The sequence below is a fragment of the Spermophilus citellus genome (genome assembly GCF_964194105.1).
Source record: "Spermophilus citellus genome assembly, chromosome: 1".
NCBI lineage: Eukaryota > Metazoa > Chordata > Mammalia > Rodentia > Sciuridae > Spermophilus > Spermophilus citellus.
In genome coordinates this window covers 122,555,796-122,579,195 of record NC_138182.1, presented here as the reverse complement: position 1 = coordinate 122,579,195, position 23,400 = coordinate 122,555,796, and the positions used below count along the sequence as shown (strand labels likewise).

General features: G+C 39.6%; 1 protein-coding gene across 2 annotated transcripts in view; it reads right to left on the bottom strand.

Annotated features, from left to right (window-relative positions):
* Nucleotides 1–22,664, bottom strand: part of UBTD2 (ubiquitin domain containing 2) — a 66,449-nt gene extending 43,785 nt beyond the window's left edge. For both annotated transcript variants that reach the window (XM_081283837.1, XM_081283836.1), the window contains exon 1: nucleotides 22,179–22,664. In XM_081283837.1, the coding sequence (XP_081139963.1) occupies nucleotides 22,179–22,248 (70 nt within the window). In that variant the 5' untranslated portion in view covers nucleotides 22,249–22,664. The remainder of the gene's footprint in view (nucleotides 1–22,178) is intronic.
* Nucleotides 22,665–23,400: the final 736 nt, after the last annotated feature.

Genomic DNA, 23,400 nt, shown 5'->3' with positions numbered 1-23,400 from the left:
CAGTTATTCCATGGTGAGAACACTTCATATCAGTGTTTTTCAGAAATATATCATTATTAGCTACAGAGGTCATGTCCGACCACAGAGCTCTTGAACTCATTCTTCCCAACTTAAATTCCCTGGCCACGGTCTCCCCAAATGCCCCATGTGGCCTCCACCAATCCAGATCCTATTCTCTGCTTCTCTGAGATTGATTTTTTAAGACTGCACACAAATGAGATCACATGGTACTTTTCTGTGTCTGGCTTATTGCACTTAACAGAATGTCCTATAGGCTCATCCATTTTGTCACAAATGACAAAATTTCTTCTTTTCTGTGCTAAATAGTATCCTGTGTATATATACTATATTTTCTCTATCCATTCATCCACGGAAGGGGGCGATTCCATATTTTCTTGGCTATTGTGAAGAACGCTGCAGTCAACCCAGAAATGCAAATCCTCTTTGACACAGGATGTCATTTCCTTTGAACATACACCTAGTAGGACTGCTGCAGCACCTTGCATTTACTTGTCAGTAATTTGTATGTCTCTTGGCGGCGGCGGCGGTGGGGGTGGGGGTGGGGTGTCTGTTCAGATCCTTTGTTCATTTCTTAAACAGGCTGCATTTTTGTTAGTGGAGCGAGTTCTTTACGTACTTTGGGTATTCACCCCTTATCAGATATACATTTTCTCCCCTTCTGCAGGCTGTCTCAATCAACTGTGTCGATTGCTTCCCTGGCTACACAGGAGCATTTTCGTTTTGATGCAATCCCATCTACCTATTCTTGCTTTTGTTACCTGTGCTTTTGAGGTCATATCATTGCCAATGTCATGTATCATTTCCCGTTTTCTTCAAGTAGTTTTGGGTCTTGGGTTGATTTTGTATATGTAGACGATAAAGGTCTAGTTTCAGACTTCTGCATATGGAATACTTTTCCTGGCACTGTTTACCGTAGAGACCATTCTTTCCCTATTGTTTTGTTTCATGTTTGTAGTACTGGGGATTGAACTGAGGGATGCTCTATCACTGAGCTATATATTTCCAGCCCATTTTTATTTTGAACAGGGTCTTGCCAAGTTGCCCAAGCTGGCCTTGAATCTGTGACTTTCCTGCCTCAGTCTCGTAGGGATCGTAGGTGTGTACCACCACACACAGTTTCCAATGTGCATTCGTGGCACCTTTGTTCAAAGTCAGTTGGCTATAAATGCATGGATTTATTTCAGGGCTCTCTTTTCTGCCCCACTGTGTTTTTTAATGCCAGTACTATGCTGTTTTGACTCCTACAGCTTTACGGTATATTCTGGGGTCAAGTAGTACAATTCCTCAAGCTTTATTCTTTTTGTTCAATATTGCTTTAGTTATTCAGGGTTTTTTGCCACTTCATAATTTTTAGGATTTTTTCTGTAGATTGCTTTGGGTAAAATTAACAGTGTTGACACAGTCTAACAATATTAATTCTTCCAATCCATTAACAAATTATCTTTTCCTTTATGTCCTCTTCACTTTTCTCTCATCAATGTTTATTTTCAGTGAGATATTTCAACTCCTTAATCAGATTTATTCCTAAGTACTTTTTTGTAGCTATTATAAATAGAACTGACAACTGATTTGTTTTTCAAATAGTTTGTTAATGTATAGAAATGATACAGATTTTTGTATGTTTACTTTGTGTCCCATAACTTTATTGAAATTGTTTATCAGATTTTTCTGAAGCCCTTAGCATATAAGAATGAAATATATAAGACTGAAATAGATACCTTTCTTTTTTTTCAGTTTTGGGATCAAACCCAGTGGCTTCATGCATGCTAGGCAAATGCCCTACCACTGAGCAACACCCCCAGCCCAACAGGGACAATTTAACTTCTTTCTACCAAATTTGAAGCCTTTTCTTTCTCTTGTCAAATGCTGTGGGTCAGACTTCTACTACTATATTGAAGAAAAGTGATGCAAGTAGGCACCATTTTGCTGTTCTGGATCTTGGAGGAAGAGCTTTCAACTTTCCCTAGCTGAGTATGTTAGCTAAGAATTTCTATTTTGTGGCCTATTATTGCTGAAATATATTCCTTTTATATGTAATTTCTTTTTAATCATAAATAAGGTTGAATTTTGTCAATTTTCTTTCTGCATCTATTATAAAGATCATATGGACTTTGTCCTTCATTTTGTAAATCTGATGCATCATTTATTTATTATGTCGTATCATCCTTGTATTCCTAGAATGAATCCCACTTGATCATAGTGAGCAATCTTCTTAATGCGCTGTTAAGCTCAGATTGTTAGTATTCTGCTGAGGATCTCTGCACGTTTATCAGGGATACTGAGCTGTAGCTTTCTTTCTTTGTAGTATCCTTGTCTGCCTTTGGTATCTGGGTAATGTTGGCCTAAAAAATGAGCTGAGACGTATTCTCTACTCTTTAATTTTCTTTGAGAGTTTGGGAAGAACTGATACTAGGTTTTAAGTGTTTCATAAAATTCTACGTGAAGCCACCAGGTTCTTGCCTTTACTTATTATTTACTTCTTATTACCAATTCAATCTCTTTACTTATATTTTCCTGTTCAGACTTTCTATTTCTTCATTATTTAGTCTTGGTAGGTTGTGTCAAGGAGTTTATCTACTTCTGTATTATCCAATTTGTTGGCATATAATCATGCACAATAGTCCCTTATGATCCTTTTTATTTCTGTTATATCAATTATATCTCCTTTTCAATTTCTGGTTTTGAGTCTTCTAATTAAAGGTTTACTGATTTTAGTCTTTCAAAAATATAATTCTTGACATCTTTTTTTTTAATTTAATCTTTATTTCTGCTTTGATCTTTTAATCCTTTCTTCTACAAACTTTGGGCTGTTTGTTCTTGGTTTCCAAGTTCCTTGAGTTGCAAAGCTAGGTTGAGATCTTTCTTCTGTTTTTACATAGGTGTATATTGCTATAAATGTTAGTTTTAGAACTGCTTTTGCTCTACTACATACATTTTGGTATGTTATGTTTCCATTTTCATTTGTCTCAAAATTTTAAATGTCCTTTTCATTGGCCCACTGTTCAGGAGCACGCCATTTAACTTTCATATATCTGTGAATTCACCAAAGTTTCTTCTGTTATTAAATATCCTGTTTAATACCATTATGGTCAGAAAAAATATTTCATTAAATTTGTTAAGACTTGATTTGTGGGTGAACACATGGTCTGTGCTGGAGAATGTCTACGTGCCACTGAGAATGTGCATTTTGCAACTGCTGGTTCTGTTTGGTTTGTAGTGTAATTTTTAAGTTCAACATTTTCTGATTTTTGGTCTGGATGAACTGTCCATTTGCTGAAAGTTGACTGTCAAAAGTCCCCTACTATTATTAAATTGCAGATAATCTCTCCCTTCAGCTCTACTGATATTTGCTTTATTTAGGTGTTCTAATGTTTAGTACATATATATTCACAATATCCTCTTGCTGAATTGACCCTGTCATCAATATAATGATCGTTGTCTTTTTACAATTTTTTTTTTACTTAAAGTCTACTTTATCTGATGTAAATAGAGCTACTATTCTCCTTTTCTGTTTTCCATTAGGATGAAACATCTTTTTTCCATCCCTTCACTTTAAATTTGTGTGTCCCTACTAGTAAAGTGAGTCTCTTGAGGGCAGCATATAATTGAATCCTGTTTCTTTAATCCAATTCACCACTCTGTCCTTTACATTCAAGTACTGATACAGATGTACTACTGCCATTTCATTATTTTATGCAGATCCTCTTTCTTCTTTCGTCTCTTGCTGTCTTTGTGGTTAAGTGATTTTTCTTTAGTGATGTTTGATTCCTTCCCTTTATATTTTTTGTTTATCTGCTATCAGTCTTTGCTTTCTAGACTTACAAAACACATAGTTTGAAGAGGTTATTCTAAGCTGATAAAAACTTCGATCTCAAAAAACTTCCAAACTTTTACTCCTCACCCCCAACATTCTGAAGTGTGTGTATATTGCTGGGGATGAAAACCATGGCCTCATGAATGCAAGCAAGTGTCCTATCCACCGAGCTACATCTTCAGCCTCATTTTGAATCTTTGATGCCACAATTTACAACTTTTTATATTGCATATCACTCAAATTTTATTGTAGCTATTATTTTCTTTTAATTTTCACACTGAAGAAATTTTCATCACTATTAGACTATTATTCTGATTTTGACCATGTTCTTTAGTTTCACCGGTGAGTTTCATACTTTCAGATGTTTCTTATAGGTCATTAATGTCTTTTATTTTAGTTTATGAAGAACTCCCTTTAGTATTTTTTTATAACAAGTCTAATGACAATAAACTCTCAGCTTTTGTCTGGAAAAGCTCTTCTCCATTTCTGAATGACAGCTTCAGCTTGCTTGATAGTGTTCTTTAGCAGTCCCCCACCCGCTTCCCCTCAGCAATTGAAATCCATCCAGCTCTCACCCAGCCTACAAGACTTCTCCTAGGAAGTCTACTGTTAGTCACTCTGGAATCCTTTTATATGCTACTCATCTTTTCTCTTGCTGCTTTTAGGATCCTCTGGTTTGGGACCGTTTGATTATAATATGCTTTGGGAAAATCTTGTTTGGCTTTAATATGCAGATTTTTTATTTTACCTAATCTGAGTATCCACAACTTTTCCCAGGTTTAGAAAGTTTTCTATTACTATTTCTTTTCCACTCCTTTATCTTTCTTCTTGAAATTCTCAAATATATACACTTCCCATGTTGTCCCATAAATCCTATAAGCTTTCTTCATTCCTTTTATCATTCCCTCTACCCTATGTATTTTCAAATAATCTGTCTTCAAGTTCTCTGTTGCATTTTTTACTTCTTTCATTACATTTTCCAATTCCAGGATCTTCTTACTTTAATTATTAAATTTTTCACTCTGGTCACTTATTGTTTTCCTCATTTCATTGAATTTGTCCTCTGCATTTGCTTAAAGAGTTTACCTCGCATCCTTAAAACAGTTACTCTGAACTCTTAGGCAGTTCAAACATTTTAATTTCTTCAGGGTCTATCATGGGCACTTTTTTCCTCTTTAGCTATTTCATGTTTTCCTGGTCATTCTTGATCCTTGTCATCACGCACTGATATTGGTGGTGGAGGCCTGATGTTATTAGGGTGGATGGTATCTCTCTCCAAATTATGCTGAGTTCAGAGGAGGAGAGATGCAGGTAACAGAACACTGTACTTCCTGACCCTGATGGTCTTTCTGTGCTACAACCATGATCTCTTACCTGGTTACTTAATCCTTGGCTACGTATTTTCCTACATGGATAGTGGTTTAAACTTGTGTTTCTATGTGGGACAACAGCCTAGTCCACTATCTTGCTCAGCCCCTTCGAGTCTAACATTTTTCTACGAAGTTAACCCAAATCTCACTTGATCCTAAAGACCCAGGACCTATAAGAGTGCTGATTGTAATTACGTAGAAATAGATACCTTGAGACTTTCCTTAATCAACTCAAAACTCTTGAGGAGGAAGCAGGAATATCCCCTGTAAGCATTTAGAATATCTTAAGGGAATGTTTCCTACTGTTCCACTTGTTACATCATGGTGTAAAGCAGGTAGTGGCTTGCCACAAAATGTTGGTTTTCTCAAAAAAAAATAGACAATAGAGAATGCTTACTGTACTGAGTGCTATTACTGTCCCAGTGAATCCCTACAATATCTCCATTTTAAAATGAGCAACTCAAAAGACTGTTATTATTAAGGTATAATTTACTTTGGAAACAAAGAGGTTAACATAGGTGGGAAGGGATGGGAAAGAACCTAAGAGAAATGGCAATATCTACTTTATAGAATTATTACAAGTATTTAATGAAGTAGTTTTTCCTCAAACAATAGGAATAGTTCTTGGTACATAAAAAGTCCAGTATTTTTTTTTTGGGGGGGGGATAGGGAATGAACCCAGAGGCACTTAACCATTGAGCCACATCCCTACCGCTTTTTATTTTTTGAGACAAAGTCTAAGTTGCCCAAGATTGGCTCTGAACTTGTAATCCTCCTGCCTTAGCTTCCTGAGCCACTGGGATTACAGACATGTGCCACAACACTGAGCTAAATTTTTGAAAATTAAATAATTCAGAAAGACCATACAGCTAAATAGTACACACAGCAGACCAACTTACTCCCAAGGTTCATATTCTTAACCAGTAGTACTATTCTGCTTCATGGCTGTAGGAATTGCTTGAAAAAATGTTCACCATGGATCTGAACTTTCACCTATTCTCCTGAAGTGAACCGCATTACCAGTCCATCTGTAAGGTCTAAGATTTTCACAAGGTTTAAAGGTGTGAACCAGAGCTTAGGATGGCATGGTGAGTTGGCAATGATCAAACAAACTTTCCCAGGCAGCAAACAGCACTTGCCAAAGACTGCTGATGCCTGCCCTGAGCTCACTGCCAAAGGAAATCTAATTTTCCTAAGAAAGACATCAGCAATCCATACATCTCTTGAATCTTAGAGATTTCCTACACTTGAGGAATCCTAAGAAATCACTAAGAATCTAACAAAAAATGAGGAAAATATACTTTACTTGATACTGTACTCATTTGCCAGTCCTCCTTTAATGGGTTTCTACGTGCAGCCTCTTGCTTTTAAGAATGGTTAAGAATAAAAAAAGAATGTTCAAGGGCTGGAGTTGTGGCTCAGTGGTAGGGCGCTCACCTAGCGCATGCGAGGCCCTGGGTTTGATCCTCAGTACCACATAAAACTAAATAAATAAAAACAAGGTATTGTGTACAACTAAAAGAAATAAATATTTTAAAAAAAGAATGTTCAACAGAATCATAGAACATATTGATATTTTGGCTGGTCCAAGATTTTGCCACACAATACAGAAAGCAGAACTGAGGCTCTAATGTCAAATTCTCTCTACAAAGTTATAATGAAAATGATATTTGAAACAAACATTCAAAGCAACAAAAGACTTATAGAAACTTGCCTCATGAGATTCATAGGTAAAGAGAGAAACATCTCAGGTGTCACAATCTGTTTAAACTGCATTTATGGCTATCACCAATACAAAGTCCCCAAATTTACTTTGAGCTTAATTAACTACATTATTTAGAAAGAAGTACCTCAACAAAAAATACCATATTCTTGCAAACTGCTAGCATAAAAGCTTTAAGAAACCAGCCCATCATTAGTTGGGTATTCCCTTTGCTCCAGTTTTCCTCAGATTAAGTTGTGGAATACAAATCTTGCACATCATTGTGATGTCAATGTCAACTCTATTAATTCCTAACTTTTAAAACCTACAGAAAGGTCAATTTTAGAGAACAGTCAACCCCTCCCAAAACAAAAAGCTAACTACAGTATTCCTATTACATTTCTAGAGTTGGAACATAAGTAGAGTCAAATCCTAGAACCTATAGCTCCATCGACCTCAATAGGCATTTTGTATCTCTTTGAACATTTCAACCCATTTTTGCTCTTTCTCTCACACACAGTATGCGCACACCCCCACACACTGCAAGTCTGAGAGGACGAACATCAAAATCCTTTGTTAGGTGGTAGGACAAATGTGGATGCTTTTTCTTAAATATACTTTTTGACATTTTTCTCTTTTTCCCATAAGGAGCCCAAAAGCTCTAAAAATAATGATAAAAGATTAGTCCTAAATAAGTCCTCATATAAAAGAGAAAAGAAAGAGACGGTGGAATCAAAGCTTTAAGTATTTTGTTACCCAGAAGGCAAAAATGATCATACGAGTGTAACAGTCTGAACTTCTGACCAGTTATTGATCTAGTTCAGCAATGTTAGAATAAGTTTTTAGAGCTACCAAGAGTAAATACAAAGATCATTAATCAATATTTTCCTATTCATTAAATTTCAGCACTTTTCAAGACTTTGCTACAAAAATAACCTGCAAATGTACATTTTATACTTTCTACTTATTTATGAAATCTGAACTATTCCTCAGTGAAAACAGAATTTTGTTCTTTGTTCTAATTTTCTTTCATTTCCCTCATGTGTTATCTGCACGTCTTTCCTCTCTCCTTGATAAATGGTGATGTTCCCTAAGCTGACACTTTCAGCGTTCATCCTCACCAGAAGCTGAAAACTCTCCTCCATCCAGAAGTGGAAGTGGAAGTGTGTCCCTGTGTGTTCCCTTCATACACTGCTGAAGGACTTAGTTGTTTCCAGTCATTTGCTTGCCTCACGCTGGTTATGTCCTAAGTCCTCGTCATACATTTAGTGTTGGCATATAGAAAACAAAATTACACACACACCTAAGAACCTGTTTTGTACCCCAACAATTGATCCCATATAGATAGACAGTCTCCTCCTTGCTTCAAAGACTATATGATGTTTAATTTCATTCAATAACAGATAAGCCATTTTTCCCATTCCGAGTGCTTGTTACAGCTGAAGTGTCTCAGTCAATGTTTGTTTCTCATGTTCCTTTTCACAATGTCCTACTTGTTTTATGTAGTGGCACACCTTAACTTTTCATTTCAAAATTGTGACAATTTAAAGGCATATAAACCATTGCGTCATTTGGGAAGTCAACTATCTGTGTATTGTGCAACCATCACAAACACAGAGTAGGAAAAACCAGACTCACTGTAGTGTTTGTCTAAAAGGCCCCAAGTGTTAATTTTTGGCAACATAATAATAATCAAACACCCAAATGTTTCCTAATCAACATCAAGTTAAAATGTGTAACTCCCAAGGTAATATCCTAAGTGAAAACTTATTGGTGACTGCCAGAGGAGGAAAAAAAAAAAAAAGTACAAGCTAAGACAGAACTCTATATTAGGACCCCTGGGGGTCCCTGACTCTCCCACTTTCAAGGTCAAGAGTCTAGAGAAGCAGGAACGTCCCTGTACCTTTTTTGAGCTATAAACCAAGAGCAAGAGCTTTCCTGAAGTCTTCCCCCACCACATCTCTGGGACAACCATTTTAAACAATCCATTTTCCACCAAGGGGGCTTAAGAACACAGTCCAAGAAAACCTCATGAAACTGCTTTCAAACTAGACGAGGCTATCCTTTCTTCAGGACCTCAAGAAGCTTGTTTCCCCAGGCAGTTCAGCTGCTAAGTTCAAGTCAAGCCTGATAAACTGAGTTTGGAACTGAAGGCCTTCTGTCTGGGACAGGAGGTAGAGGTGATGATGAGGGCAGAATTGAGTACAAAAGAAGGTGGACAAGGTCACCACTTTTTTGATGGATTCATTTAGATAATTAAGATCTTAGTTCAAAATTTTTATCTGTTGAAACACAATACAATCTGTTGACTAAGATTAAGGGCAACTACCTACTTCATTTTTCAATGCTGTCATTGAAAATGACATATGAACACCAGAGTCCTGAAGACCCACATTCTACTGACTTCAACTCAACTGTGTGTATGTGATGAAGGCAAACACACACTTCCGCTGCAAGGAAACAGGGTCAACCAAACCCCCACCTCCTGTGAACAGAAGGCTGAGTAAGATGATGGAGGACACAGCTTACAGTTTGAGCTTCTCCTTTTATTCCTCATTCAGATCAAAACTTCTCTGTGCCTTAGTTTTCTCCCCTGTAAATCGGCCATATTAGTATCAATCTTCCTCAGTTAAGGAGTCCTTGTAAGAAAATGGCATGTGAAAATTTAAAAATCAAAATATATAACACAATGTATCATTAACAATCATGGTTCTTCTCATATATTTAATTATATTCATGAACCTTACACTGAAAATCATTATTTTACTGTCTTCCGTAACTTTCCACTTGTTCAACAAATATTTATTATGTGTCCATTATAAAGCACTCTGCTGATATATTTATATTCAAGTCCACTGCTATGTTTACTCAGTTACTAAGTATACTCAGTGCTATGCAAATATGAGTCTGGAAGAAAAATCTTTTTTTTTAATATTTATTTTTTAGTTGTAGTTGGACACAATATCTTTATTTATTTTTATATGGTGCTGAGGATCGAACCCAGGGCGCGCACACATTAGACGAGTGCTCTATCACTGAGCCACAACCCCAGCCCCAGGAAAATCTTAATAAGGAAAAACAGGACAAAATTTTGAAGTATATCCCTGTTACTAAAAATCTCGTAATATAACATCTGTTATAAAGTTAATGCGTATGATTTAAGGTTATATTTGCCTACATAATGAATTTCCCTCAAAATACAATACTTTAAATAATTTTTCAATGAAGGAATATGGTTTAAAATGAGAAGATAAAAACGGTGGGATAGTTCTGCCCCTTGAAGTGAAACTAGTCTCAGTAAAATACTTCAAAAGATCAGTTCAAGCAGAGAACTTAGCTCCTGATTCTTGCCCTCCTTTGGGATGCCCCAAAATATCTGCCAAGAAAACAAAAACAGGGGCTGGGGTTCTGGCTCAGTGGTAGAATACTTTCCTCTCACATGTGAGGCACTGAGTTCGATCTTCAGCACCACATAAAATAAAGTATTGTGCCCATCTACAACTGAAAAAATTTTTTAAAAAAAGCAAACAAAATTCAGAGAATTCTTAAAAAATTGTTTTCATTACTCCTATTTATATGTTACACAGTATATGATATATAAGAAATCTAGGGGCTGGGGATGTGGCTCAAGCGGTAGCGTGCTCGCCTGGCATGCATCGGCCCGGGTTCGATCCTCAGCACCACATACAAACAAAGATGTTGTGTCCGCCGAAAACTAAAAAATAAATATTAAAAAATTCTCTCTCTCTCTAAAAAAAAAAAAAAAACAAATCTAAATTTCTACTTCACTCAATATATGCACAGAAATAGCCCAAGAGCAACCTAACAAAATCACATGGACTAGGTGGGTGATAAATATGCATAATTTCTGTTCTTACCTGAAGTACTAGGTTTGCTAAGAATGACAGAACAACACAGAATACAACCAAACACAAAATAAGAAGGAAAACCTAAACAAGCTAATTAGATCATTACCTCCTTTCATTAAAGGTTCAAATAAAAATCTATCCCAGAGTTAATTATTTTGAGAACAGTCTCTAAAACATCATGAGCTTCTCTACAATTAAAGAACAAATTAGTACAAAATAATTTCAAAAACAAAATGAAATAAAGCCAAATAGTAAACCTTTTATTCTCCAAATGATAAAACCATCACAATTGTCCATTTATTACTTCATTTTATTTATCCAGTCAGCAACTATTTATTGTAGATTACTAAGAACTATGCCAGATACCAGGGATATAATGAAAAACAAATACGATAAAGTTCCTAATCTCTCAGAGTATAGGATATTCTGCAGAAAGGCAGAAAATAAATAATTTCTAGAAGGAATTTTTAAAAATACATTAAGGGGGCATGCTATTTTTAAGAACTGCAATAAAAAGCAGCACACCTCATTTAGATCCCAAGCAAAAGGAACAGAGCAAAGGCCTTGAAATGGGAAACATTTCTGCCTTATTCACCGGGTGCAACAACCTTCACTGAAATCCCTGTTTCATTCTCAGTCTAATCCATTCTTCACAAGCAACAGTTAGTTTTAACAAACGTGGCAGACACCAGACCTCACCTACCAGGTCCACCTCAGCCGCCCATCTGAGTCCTTCTTTACAAGCCACAGACAAACCTGTCAAACACACTTCACCCACCCACTTTTCCAGTACTTCCTGTCTGAACTTCCAAAGGTCAAACATAAACCCATATGGCTCAATTATGTGCAAAGAGCTAAGTATTCCATACCCAAGAGTGGAAGTAGAGATGTGGAGGTAGGCGGGAGGCAGGGAGAGGAGGCATGAGAGTGCCAAGCTGCATTTCCAACTTCAAATGGGCTGAGAGTAAGGCTCACATAAATAATGAAACCACTTCTCTTACAGAGTGCATTAGGAACCCAAGCTGCTCTGAAAAAGAAAGATCATCTGGGGCTTTTTCCTCATCCTTTCAATAGCTGGCAAAGATGAACCGGGGGGTGAAGGAAAGCAAACAGTCTTCCAGACTCCACAGCCACAAGCAGTGAGCAATATATCTGTCACCATTTCACTCATCTCTTTGCCATCTTTTTAAAAAAATATTTATTTTTTAGTTGTAGGTGGACACAATATCTTTATTTCATTTTTATGTGGCGCTAAGGTTTGAACCCAGTGCCTCACGTGTGCTATTCGAGCACTCTACCACTGAGCCACAACCTCAGTTGCATCTTTAAAGTTTTTTCTTTCCTTTGTTTTAAGTAAAGCAGATAATGCTAAGTAGTTTTCTTAGCATTAAAGCTAATTTGAATAGTATTTGCACCTCTACATTGTGTAAAATTCTTTCAGAACTTTTTATGTTTTTTGGTGGTGCTGGGGATTGAGCTCAGGGCCTTGTACATGAAAGACAACCACTCTACCAATTGAGCTATACCCCAGCCCCACGTAAATTTCTTAATATAGTACTATTCTTTATTCTGTGAAAGTCCAAATAAATAACAAAATGCCCAACAGAGTACTATCCTCAGAGCACAGACAAACTGCAATTGGGTTAGGTAGATTTTTTTCCTAGGCTTTTATCATGATTTTAAAAATTGGCTCCAAAGAAGCCAAAGGAACAAAACAAACACCTGCTTCAGAGTTTCACAAACCCGATTCAGATTACTTTGTAAAATACACTTATTATTATTTTTAAGAACATTAATAAAAAAAAAGTTCCACAAATGTTAAATTTCCAACATAAAGACTATCGTGAGACATATTAGCTTACTTTGCTGGGTCAAAATGATTAGGAAGATACAGGAATGAAGCTTCTCTTGCCACCTCCAAGTATACAGGAGACTTTGGGAACTTTCTGCACACGTGTTACTGAATGGGAAAACAGTTCTGCATGGTGCTATTACAGCCACTCACAGAAAACTGCACAAGTGAGCACAATGTCTACACTCCACTAAAAGCCAGAGCAAGCTCAGATGCATCTGCTCATTACATGCTGTCCACATCAGGGAAAAGAGAACAGAAGTCATGATACTGTGTGATGTCATTTTCACATTTTCTTTAACTTTGGAGTATATCTGACAGTATACATCTCAGTGTTGGTGATTCAAACTTAAAAAATCTCACACAGAACTACACGAGACTAAATAAATTCTTGTTCTTTTTTTTTTTTGTGTGTGTGTGTGAACCAGGACTTTACTCTATAAAATGAAAGTAAAAGGAAATCAAATTCTGAGACTGATATGAGATAGCTCAATGCTAAAAAGGTTGACTCCACTGATGTCATGCAATGTGAAGCTGGGAAATCAAGTGATTTATTGAAAGTTATAGAAAAGAGAGGTAGGGGTGGGTGTAACTAGTGCTCAAGGGTCCAGACTCTCAGATCTCTTCATTACACTATACAATCCTATTTAACAAAGTTCCTGGTCTACAATCAAGTAAGGAAATATCAACATTTTGCTCCAACATTATTATACAGTCAAAAATCTGCTCCACGCAGATGTTAACTGGGCCTAAAAGCATTGAGAGAACTGAAGTTTCTGTCCAGTGCAGCTTAAATCTAAAGTAATGTACAAGAACAACCATGATACAAGTTTGTTTTAAAAAATAGAAGCAGGAGGAGGGAGGTTTATCAAAATAGTACAATGAAAGTTCAGAAGAAACAATTATTTCTGGATAGAAAAATGAGAAATAGGCTCAGACTTGATCAGTAATGATTATCCCAATGTTGGCAGATGGGAGGTGGGGAGGAAGAGTAGAGATCCACTATAGGAGGAAAACAGTTAAGTAGTCATCTGTTAGAATTAAATCCACCTAATTTTCAGCTTAAGGAAAAATACAGAGGCTAGAAGCACACGTTAAATGAAACTAGAGGCAACAGACAAATGCAGACAGGTATACTCTATAAGACCTCAAAAGGTCAATGCCATAGGATCGAAAAGGAGGGTGGTTTCTAGATTTAAAAAGATCTGCAATGTGTAAACATTGACAAAATCTAATTTTGAAAACAAAGCTATAATAGAAACTTCTAAAAGTTTTACTGCAAACAGCAAAAATACAGTTTTAAAACACCCAATGTATACTCAGCAATATTTAACCTCAGCTCAATATATGGATATATTAAAAAAAAATCTTAATTCTTGCTGAGTTCAAGTCAAAGTAGCTGATGCAAGAATACATGCTGACTGTTCTTGGCCACAAAAGTGCACTTAAGTACATACACATTAGTAAAGTCTCAACCTATGGTCCTTGAACTACCAATGAATCATGAGAAGCCTGCTGATAGCCTAGTTCTGCATGATAAACTGGGAGGGATGATGAGGGGCAGTGGGCACAATCAGATACAGGTGTCTACCAAATGAAGATAAACCATGCAGGTGGTCTGCAGTAGGGTAAAATGAAAATCACTAATTCAGCAATCCATCATTATATCCAATTAATTAACCTGTTTTGCCCAAAAACCAAAAAACTGAACAAAGGACCAACCAGTCCAAAGGAAGTTAAATGAATAGGTAGCAGACACAAAGGCCCAGTCTTTTTAATGTAAACTCCAATGAGCAATCTCTTTCCAAAAAAGATTCATCTTTCCCCATATTCAATTCTTTCTAATTATGGCTTCCAAGACATGTATTTAGTTCCATTCCTGCAGACCTGCCCACCCAGAATATCACTGTGTTCCCACCTACTCCTCCTCACTGCCCATTTTCCTTTCAGTATTCTCCCCACAACTCCATGCCTAGTAAAATCAACTACCCTCTGCTTTACATCAAGTAAATGCTTCCTAGTTCACAGTATAAATCTCTTTCCAAAGTGATATAAAATTTTATGCATCCTCTTCATAAAGCCCTAGAGTTCACCAACCAAGAAACTTTGGAGAATTTTTACTTCCACTGTTACACTAAGAATAAAGGGAGAAAAATGAAATCTTTAGACTGCATGCTAAATTTTGATTCATTATCATAGGCACAACAGAAAGAATAGAAGCATAAAAAATTCTGATAAAACAACCTATTTAGATGATATATTGGCTACTGAAAATACACAAGAAAGAGTTGTGCATGATATTTTTTGTAAAGAAATTCTTGTGGGGCTGGGCTTATGGCTCAGTTAGAGAACTCGCCTAGCATGCGTGAAGCACTGAGTTTGATCATCAGCACCACATAAAAATAAATAAACATATTGTGTCCACCTACAATTAAAAAATAAATATTTTTTAAAAAGAAAAGTCTTGTAAACAATATGTTTGTTCTGAATCACACCAACCTCTGAAGGGCTATTGGTATGTTTTAGGGTCTACCTTGTTTTAGGATATAATTAACAAACTTGGGCTAGAATTTCTATAAACATAACCAGAATGAAATACTACTGAACCAAATTATTTTTGGAAGAATCATCTGATCAAAACAATCAAATTTACCAGTTTCATAAGCAGACACACCTGTTCTCCAATAAGGCAACAAAATTTAGTACAACAGGTACCTAGTACATGTCAGGTCCTGGTTAAGGTGATTTCTCTCATTTTTCCGACTTATGTGAAGGTTCATGACTCAGTTCTTGTATTTTCTGCCTCTTGCACTTGCTTACAGCATCATTCACTTTAACATCGCCAGTCAGCCTCCCTTAGCCAATTCCAAGACCCACACTGGTGATCCTGAATTGGTAAGGAGAGTTCCACTGCTGAACTTCTAGACCATGATGTCTCTACTTAAACATTTTTCTGCCATTTATACTTTAACATACAGAATGCTGAACCAGGACTTTCCCCAAGATTTCTCTTTCTGTCAAGTCACCAATATTCCTGGTCACCTGGGTTCACAAACATGGTATTATTTTCTTTCTTTTATATCCCTATATCCAATAAATCACCAAATCACACCATTTTCCCCGTGGGTTCCTCATTCTACTCTTTTCCCATTTCAAGCAATCCTAGGCCAGTACTTCTCAAACTATTTTTTTTTTTGGGGGGGGGAAGACAGGGATTAAACTCAAGGGGTTCTTACCCACTGGGCCACATTCCCACCCCTTTTAATTTTTTTATTTTGAAACAGGGTCTCAAGTAAGTTGCTTAGGACCTCGTTAAATTGCTGAGGCTGGCTTTGAACTTGTGATCTTCCTGCCTCAGTATCCGGAGTCACTGGGATTTTAGGTGTGCACCACCACTACCAGCTAGTACCTCTCAACCTTTACTGTGCATAGGAAACACTTGAGTTTCTTGTTAAAATGCAGATTCTTACTCAGTAGCAGGATGGAGCATGAGGTTACACATTTCTAACATGCTCCCAGATGACAGACAACAAGCTACTAAAGCAGCAAAGTGCGAGAGGTAAATCCTTTGAGGAAATAGGCATACCCGCCTCCCACCACCATAATCCAAGAAATTAGAATAGAGGTTCAATTAATACTCAGTGAGTGAATATAAGGCAGTCAACACACACTGCCAAAGACAGCTCTCCTCCCCGGGAGTCCCGTCCAGTTTCCCCACGTGTCCTGCTACACACACCACTCTAACTAACACAGCCACCAACTACCTCTACCCAAAGCATGTGTTACTTACAACCACTTTCAAGCCTCAGTTCATAACAATTCTTTCATTTGGTACTCTCTGTACCAGTCTGTGAAGAGCTTATCTTTAAAACTAGCTTATCTTGACCACTTTATACAGCTTCCTCGCCAACCCCACACGGCCAAGATCACTTTGTTTTCTTTATTTCCTCAGCACCTGCAGGTTACCCTGTGGTGTCATCTGTTCATATGGTGCTTTAGTTCCCTCATGTGTACACACTATGCTTTCTTAAAAAAGGATTTTGAATACCGAAGAGAATGGATTATGATTCCTCTTTTTGGATCAGTACAACATAGCATTCCGTGGGTAACTCAATGCTTGACGACTATAAAATAATTCGTCAGAAAACACAGCCAACATTATCTATAGATTAAAAAATTGAAGTGTGGGCTGTGGTTGTGGCTCAGTGGTAGAGTGTTTGCCTAGCATGTGTGAGGCACTGGGTTCCATTCTCAGGACTACATATAAGCAAATAAATAAATAAAGGTCCATCAATAACTAATAAAAATATTTTTTAAAAAAGCTGAAGTGTTGGGCTGGGGATGTGGCTCAAGCAGTAGCGCGCTCGCCTGGCATGTGCGCGGCCCAGGTTCGATCCTCAGCACCACATACAAACAAAGATGTTGTGTCCGCTGAAAACTAAAAAATAAATATTAAAAAAATTCTAAAAAAAAAAAAAAGCTGAAGTGTTTATGCATTTTCTTTGTTAACTTTACAAAACCATTTTATTGTTAGTTAACCTTTCCATAGATGAGGCAGAAGAAATAAACTTAAAAATTTTCTGTTCATAGCTTAGAAAGCAAAAGTTACTTGTTACTGTGTAAATTACTGGTTATAGATCTATTTATTCTCTATTCATCAATGAAGGGTTAAAATAAACATATAATATAATGTATATGTAAAACAAGCTAAAAGCATAAGCAACAAAAGTGACAACCTGACTCTAGTAAAATTACAAATTTTGTGTACAAAAGACACCATCAAGAGGGTAAAAAGACAATCCGCAAAATGGGAGAAAATATTTGCAAATCATGTACCTGATAATAATAAAGAATTCCTACAACTAAACAGAAGTCCAAACACCCCATTAAAAATGGGCAAAGAACCCGAATAGACATTTTTCCAAAGAAGATACATACATGGCTATCAAAGACATGAAAAGATGTCTAATGCTAGTACTTATTAGAGAAATGCAAATCTGGGCGGGGGTTATGGCTCAGCAGTAGAGCGACTGCCTAGCATGTGCGAGGCCCTGGGGTTCAATCCTCAGCACCACATGAAAATAAATAAGTAAAATAAAGGTATTGTGTCCAACTACAACTAAAAAAATAAATTAAAAAGAAAAAAAGAAATGCAAATCAAACCAAAACAACACTGCTTCACAAACACAAGAGTAGCTATGATTTTTAAAAAATGGAAAATAACAAATATTAGTGAAGATGTGGAGAAATTAGAACCATTACTGTGGAAAACAGTTTGGCAGGCCCTCATAAGATAAACACAGAACTACTATATGACCCAACAATTTCACTACTAAGTATACAGCCAAAAGAACAAAACAGAGACTCATACAGAGTCTCTGTTATGAGACACCAAAGTTCATATCTGCATTATTCATAACAAAATGCAGAAACAAACCAACTCACACCAATAAATGAATGAGTAAACAAAATGTGGTACATACATACAATGGAATATTATTCAATCATAAAAAGGATTAAGCCAGGTGCAGCAGCATACATCTGTAATCCTAGCAACTACAGAGACCTAGCCAGGAGGATCCAAGTTCCAGGCAGCCTCAGCAACATAGTAGGACCCTGTCTCAAAATAAAAAAAAGGACTGGGGTGCAGCTCAGGTAAAGCTGGGTTCACCTCCTAGTACTGCAAAAAGATAACAAATGAGTAACCATAAAATTAAAGGATACATGCCACTACAGGACGAACTGGGAAAGCTCCATCATGATAAAGTTGAAACAAACCACAAACAAAAGGACAAATACTACAATATTCCAATTAATATAAAACATCTAGAATTGGAAAATCCACAGTGTCAAAAGTAGAAAGGAGAGGGAACAGGGAGAGATTGCTTATTGGATTCAATCTGTTTGGAGTGATAAAAATTTTTGGAAATGGATAGTGTAATGATTATATAATACTAGAAAATAGTGCCACTGAATCATAAACTTAAAATGGTTAAAATGACAAATTTTATGTATGTTTTACCATAATACAATAAAAGGACAAAAGGAAGGATGGGAGTAAGGAAGGAAATAACACTCTTTATTACAGCCCTGGATTTAAGTTCTGACTGCCATGTAGAAGCTATGTGTGTTGAGCAAGTTACTATATTTCTCTGGGCTTCAATTCCTCATCTATAAAACAGATAATACCTCACAAGTTGTTGGGAACTCAATAAGAGAACTTAATCCCTTAGCACAAGACCTGTTATATAATAAATACCAGATAAATGGTAGATGTTATTATTCAAAAACCATTGTTACTCATCAAGTAGGTGTCTGCAAGGCTTCTATAAATGGATATCTAAAAGAATTCATGATGTTCCCAAGACATTCTGGAAAAAAGACTAAAATGATGAGTGTCCAGCATTAGGTTATCCTCCTGGAAACCTGGACACTTGTGACCACCAGGGCCAGCTCTCGTGGGATGTCACTGAAACATACAGAATGACACTTGCAGATCTTAACTTACACAGCACCACTTTCACAAAAGATGTAAACTAAGAAAATAAGCTTGTTGGCTGTCTTCAACTAATTCTATTGGTTTTTTCCTTGCACACTTATTTTAAAAAATCATAAGGGACTTAATTCCTTAGCAAAATGCCATGGGCAAAGCCTTGCTTAGAGGTTCTAGGTGAAAACCGCAACACTGCAATATCATCATAATAAAGCAGAGAACCATACAGCATAAGCTATCTAAAAATGTCAAAACAATGGGAAATCCTAGGAGCATGAAAATTGGAGAGCCCTGTTAAATAATCTTGCATAACTTCTATGACATACCTATCTTTTTTTTTTTAAAGAGAGAGTGAGAGAGGAGAGAGAGGAGAGAGAGAGAGAGAGAGAGAGAGAGAGAGAGAGAGAGAGAGAATTTTTAATATTTATTTTTTAGTTCTTGGCGGACACAACATCTTTGTTGGTATGTGGTGCTGAGGATCAAACCCTGGCCGCACGCATGCCAGGCGAGCGCGCTACCGCTTGAGCCACATCCCCAGCCCCACATACCTATCTTAATTAGAATTAGATATTTAAAAAAAAAAAACAGTCTAAGTAACTGATTGCAAATTCGAATTCTAGGCAAAGTATGCTAGAAAAAGATACTAAGAGTGATTCCAAATAGATAACACAAATCTTAAGCCATTTCCATATTCTAAGATCTCTTGCAAAAAGTTCCAAAATTCCCTGAGAAGTAATTCACCTAATAAGGAGGTTTTTATTGATATACAAAATTAATCTGCACATGTAAGAGACTTGGATCCAAAGGAAAAGAACAAGTACCTCAAATGGCCAGAAAGATAAAATTTTAAGCTGGTTTTTTTTTTTGTTATTGTTGTTCTTTTATTTTTTTTTTTACTATTTATTTTTTAGGTGTAGATGGATACAACACAATGCATTTATTTTTATGTGGTGCTGAGGATCGAACCCGGGTCCCACCTGGGCTAGCCAAGTGCTCTACCGCTGAGCCACAATCCCAGCCCTTTTAAGCTATTTTTTAAATAAGACTGGCTGTATTTGAAGATGCTCAAGGCATCCTAAAATGGTGATGTTTGTACAACATTGAGAATGTAATTAAACCTGTCATGAAAAGCATCTGAAGACTATATTACACTCCATATTAATAATCATATTTTTCACAACCTAACATATCCAGATTAAAACTATTGCATGTTTGAAAAGCTAAGATTTGGGAGTGATACTGGCCACATTATATTGTTATAATGTGTGTGTGTACAAATATGTAACAAAAATTGCCATCAATATGTTCAACTGTAATGTATCTATAAAAAATAAGGAAAAAAAAGTTAAGATCTGTGCCAACACCCTTATGAAAAAGTTTTTCCCTTCCCAACAACAGACCTACTTAAAAAGCAAGAACTCTTTAACAAGTTAACCTGAAACTCACACCTGAACTAATTTCATTAAACCAATAAGCAGCTCTCAACTATCATAACAAATAGTGAACAATAAAAGCTTCCACAATTAAATTCCAGAAAGAATACTTTTACCCAGCTAGACCCTTCAGCAATCCTACCACAGTTACACAGGACCATGCCCTTTCACCAGAAGAAAATAAAGAGCTTGGTGATAGGTATTCATTTTCCTAAACTTTTCTTTGGAAGGTATAAAGCACAGTCTGTGGTCCAGAGAACCTAGTCCTCAAAGAAACTGATACTACAGCTTTCCAACAGGATACTACTGGTAATAAATTACCCAAAGCTAGGATGTCATGCTTTTAAAAGCCCATACTAAAATGTCCGGCTGGTCATTAAGTCACACCACCATAAGGCTTAAATAAATTAGCTCAAGTTTATTACAAAGAAAAGTATTTATTATAATTTTAACGTATGTAAAAACTTAAAAACACTATAAGAAGTCTTCCGTGTCATTAATAATTGCCTCGTTTAGATGAAGAATCATTCTGACCACCAATCTGACCTTAAACCAAGGGTGTTTTAAATCATGCCCTTTTTATCTGCCTGCTTTGTTGTACTGAGGATTTCAATGTGCCACCAAGTCATTATGAAGTGACACGAAGTGCACTACAAAGGAGCATTTCAGACTAGTTTTTCAAGGCCACCTTTACTACTGAGCTCTCAAATCATTTGCCCAGGATTTAGTCATACAGGATACCCGCAGATTTTCATGGAGTGACATGGCTAAACATTATATAATCCGGGAAATCCATCGGCCAAAAGTTAGGGACATATGGTTCGAGGACAGAGCTTAAGCGGCAGGGCAAGCGACGTGTCTAAATGTTAGTATGTGAAGAAAAAGTTGTAAGCCCTCTCATTCTCAAGCAATTCGGTGTAGGAGCTAACAAACATGCACCCACTTGGAAGCACCTAATATCAGGTCCAAAACAGACCCACACTGTCCTCGCCGCTGTTCCTAGAAGCGCGTTTCTCCGCTGACAGAATTCTAACCTCCGCACGTTCGGTGCCACTTCGGGGGAATGTGCACCACTACTCTGCGGCTCCGCGGCTGCCGACGACCAGTCCCCACACGGATCCACGGGCTGCTAACTAAGGGGAGGGGGCCTTCGTACTGGGAACTTTTCAAGTGCCGGGCCCGCGCTGCTCCCTCCCCGCAGCCGGGCGGGACCTGGCGGCCACCGCGGCCGGCACCCGCACGCGGCGGCCAAGAGCCACGTCTGGCCGAGCGGACGCTTCCTTCCCTCCTTACGCAGAGTGCGCCCGGCCGGCCCTGGAAACTCCTGGTTTAAATGGCCCGAGGCGACCGGCGGGCAGCTGTCATCGGACACTCGGGAAAGCCGAGCCGGCCACTCCGCGCCCCAGCGCCGCCATCCCGCCCCCAGCCCCGCGCCCGGGCGCCGGCCCGCCAGCCCCGGTCTCCCCCGCGCGGCGGGCAAGGCGGCCGGAAGTGGGGCGCGGGATGACGCGGAGCGGGATGACAAAGGGGCGCGGGCGGGCGCGCGACCGCGGGGGTCGGGACAGGTGGCCGGGCCCGGCCGGGAACAATGGGGGGCCGCGGCCGCCCCCTGGCGCTCACCTACCTCCGGTGCCCTCCGAGTTCTCGTTGAGGCTGCCCGAGGAGTCGTGCTGGGCGCCCACACACCCGCCCATGGGGGCCCTGGCCTCGTCCGCCACCTCCGCGCTCGTCCGGCCCGCCGCCGCCTCGGCCTCCTCGGGCGCCGCCGCCGAGCTCCGGACAGGCGCGCCGCCCGCTCGCCGCTGGCCCAGCCCCCGCCCCCTCGCCGCCCCACCCACCGCCTTGGCTCGGCCCCTTCCTCCGCGCCCGCCGCCTCAGCCCCCGGGCCGCCAGCCCAGCAGGCCCGGCCCGCGCGCTGCGCTCGCCTCCGCCTCGGCCCCGCCGGGCCGGGCTTGGCCCATGCCGGGCGGGCCGCAGCGCCCGCCTCGCCCCTCCCTCACAGCCCCGCACTGCCGCGTCCGGGCGAGCCCCGCGCCGCCGCCGCCCGTCCACCAGGCCCCATCGGCCCCCGCCCGCGGCGCCGCCCTCCGCACCCGCGCGGCCTGGGCTCGGCCCGGCCCGCCCGGAACCGCCGGGAGGGCGGGGCCGCGGGACGCCGCGCTCTGATTGGCTGCGGCCGGCGCGAGCGGCGGGGGCGGGGCACGAGCGGAGTCGAGGGATCTGCGGAGGGGCGGGAGGGGGCCACGCGGGGAAGAAAGGAAGGGAGCCGCCTGGAGCGGGAAGAGCGGGCGGGAGGGGGCGAGGCGAGTTTGTGGCCCGCCCGGGCTGGGCCGTCTGCTCTTTCTGGCGGAGGCGGGTGGGGAGGGGACTTGGAGAAGTAGTGAAGGCAGACGCGCAAGCAGGCTGGGGCCCGGGTATTCCGGGAGGGGGTGCTGCTGAACGTGGAGGTACCCGCAGCTCTGAGTTGGTGCCCGGCTCCCTGGGTCGATACCCCGCGTCTGGGCTTCCCTGGCCTGCGCCCTCCCCAGGCCCTCGAAAACCACGGCGCCCTATCCCCGGGGGCGTCCCTGTGGTCGCTCCCCGCGCTCAGGTTACGGGCCCGGCGAGCGGTGCAGCGGGAGAGCTGAGCATGGCTCGCGCGCGAGGCTCCGTCTGCACCGGGTCGGTGATCCAGACGGTACTTCTCAAGATCCTGCCTTTGGGCGTCTTAAATCGTCTTTCGAACAAAGTGAGGTATAAATCAGTGAAAACCCCTGCTTTTCCTGAAGTCGAATTGGGTTCGCTGACCACGCCCAACATTCTTGGCAGTTACCGTCCTAATCCAAGCCAAATTGTTAATGGTCCCT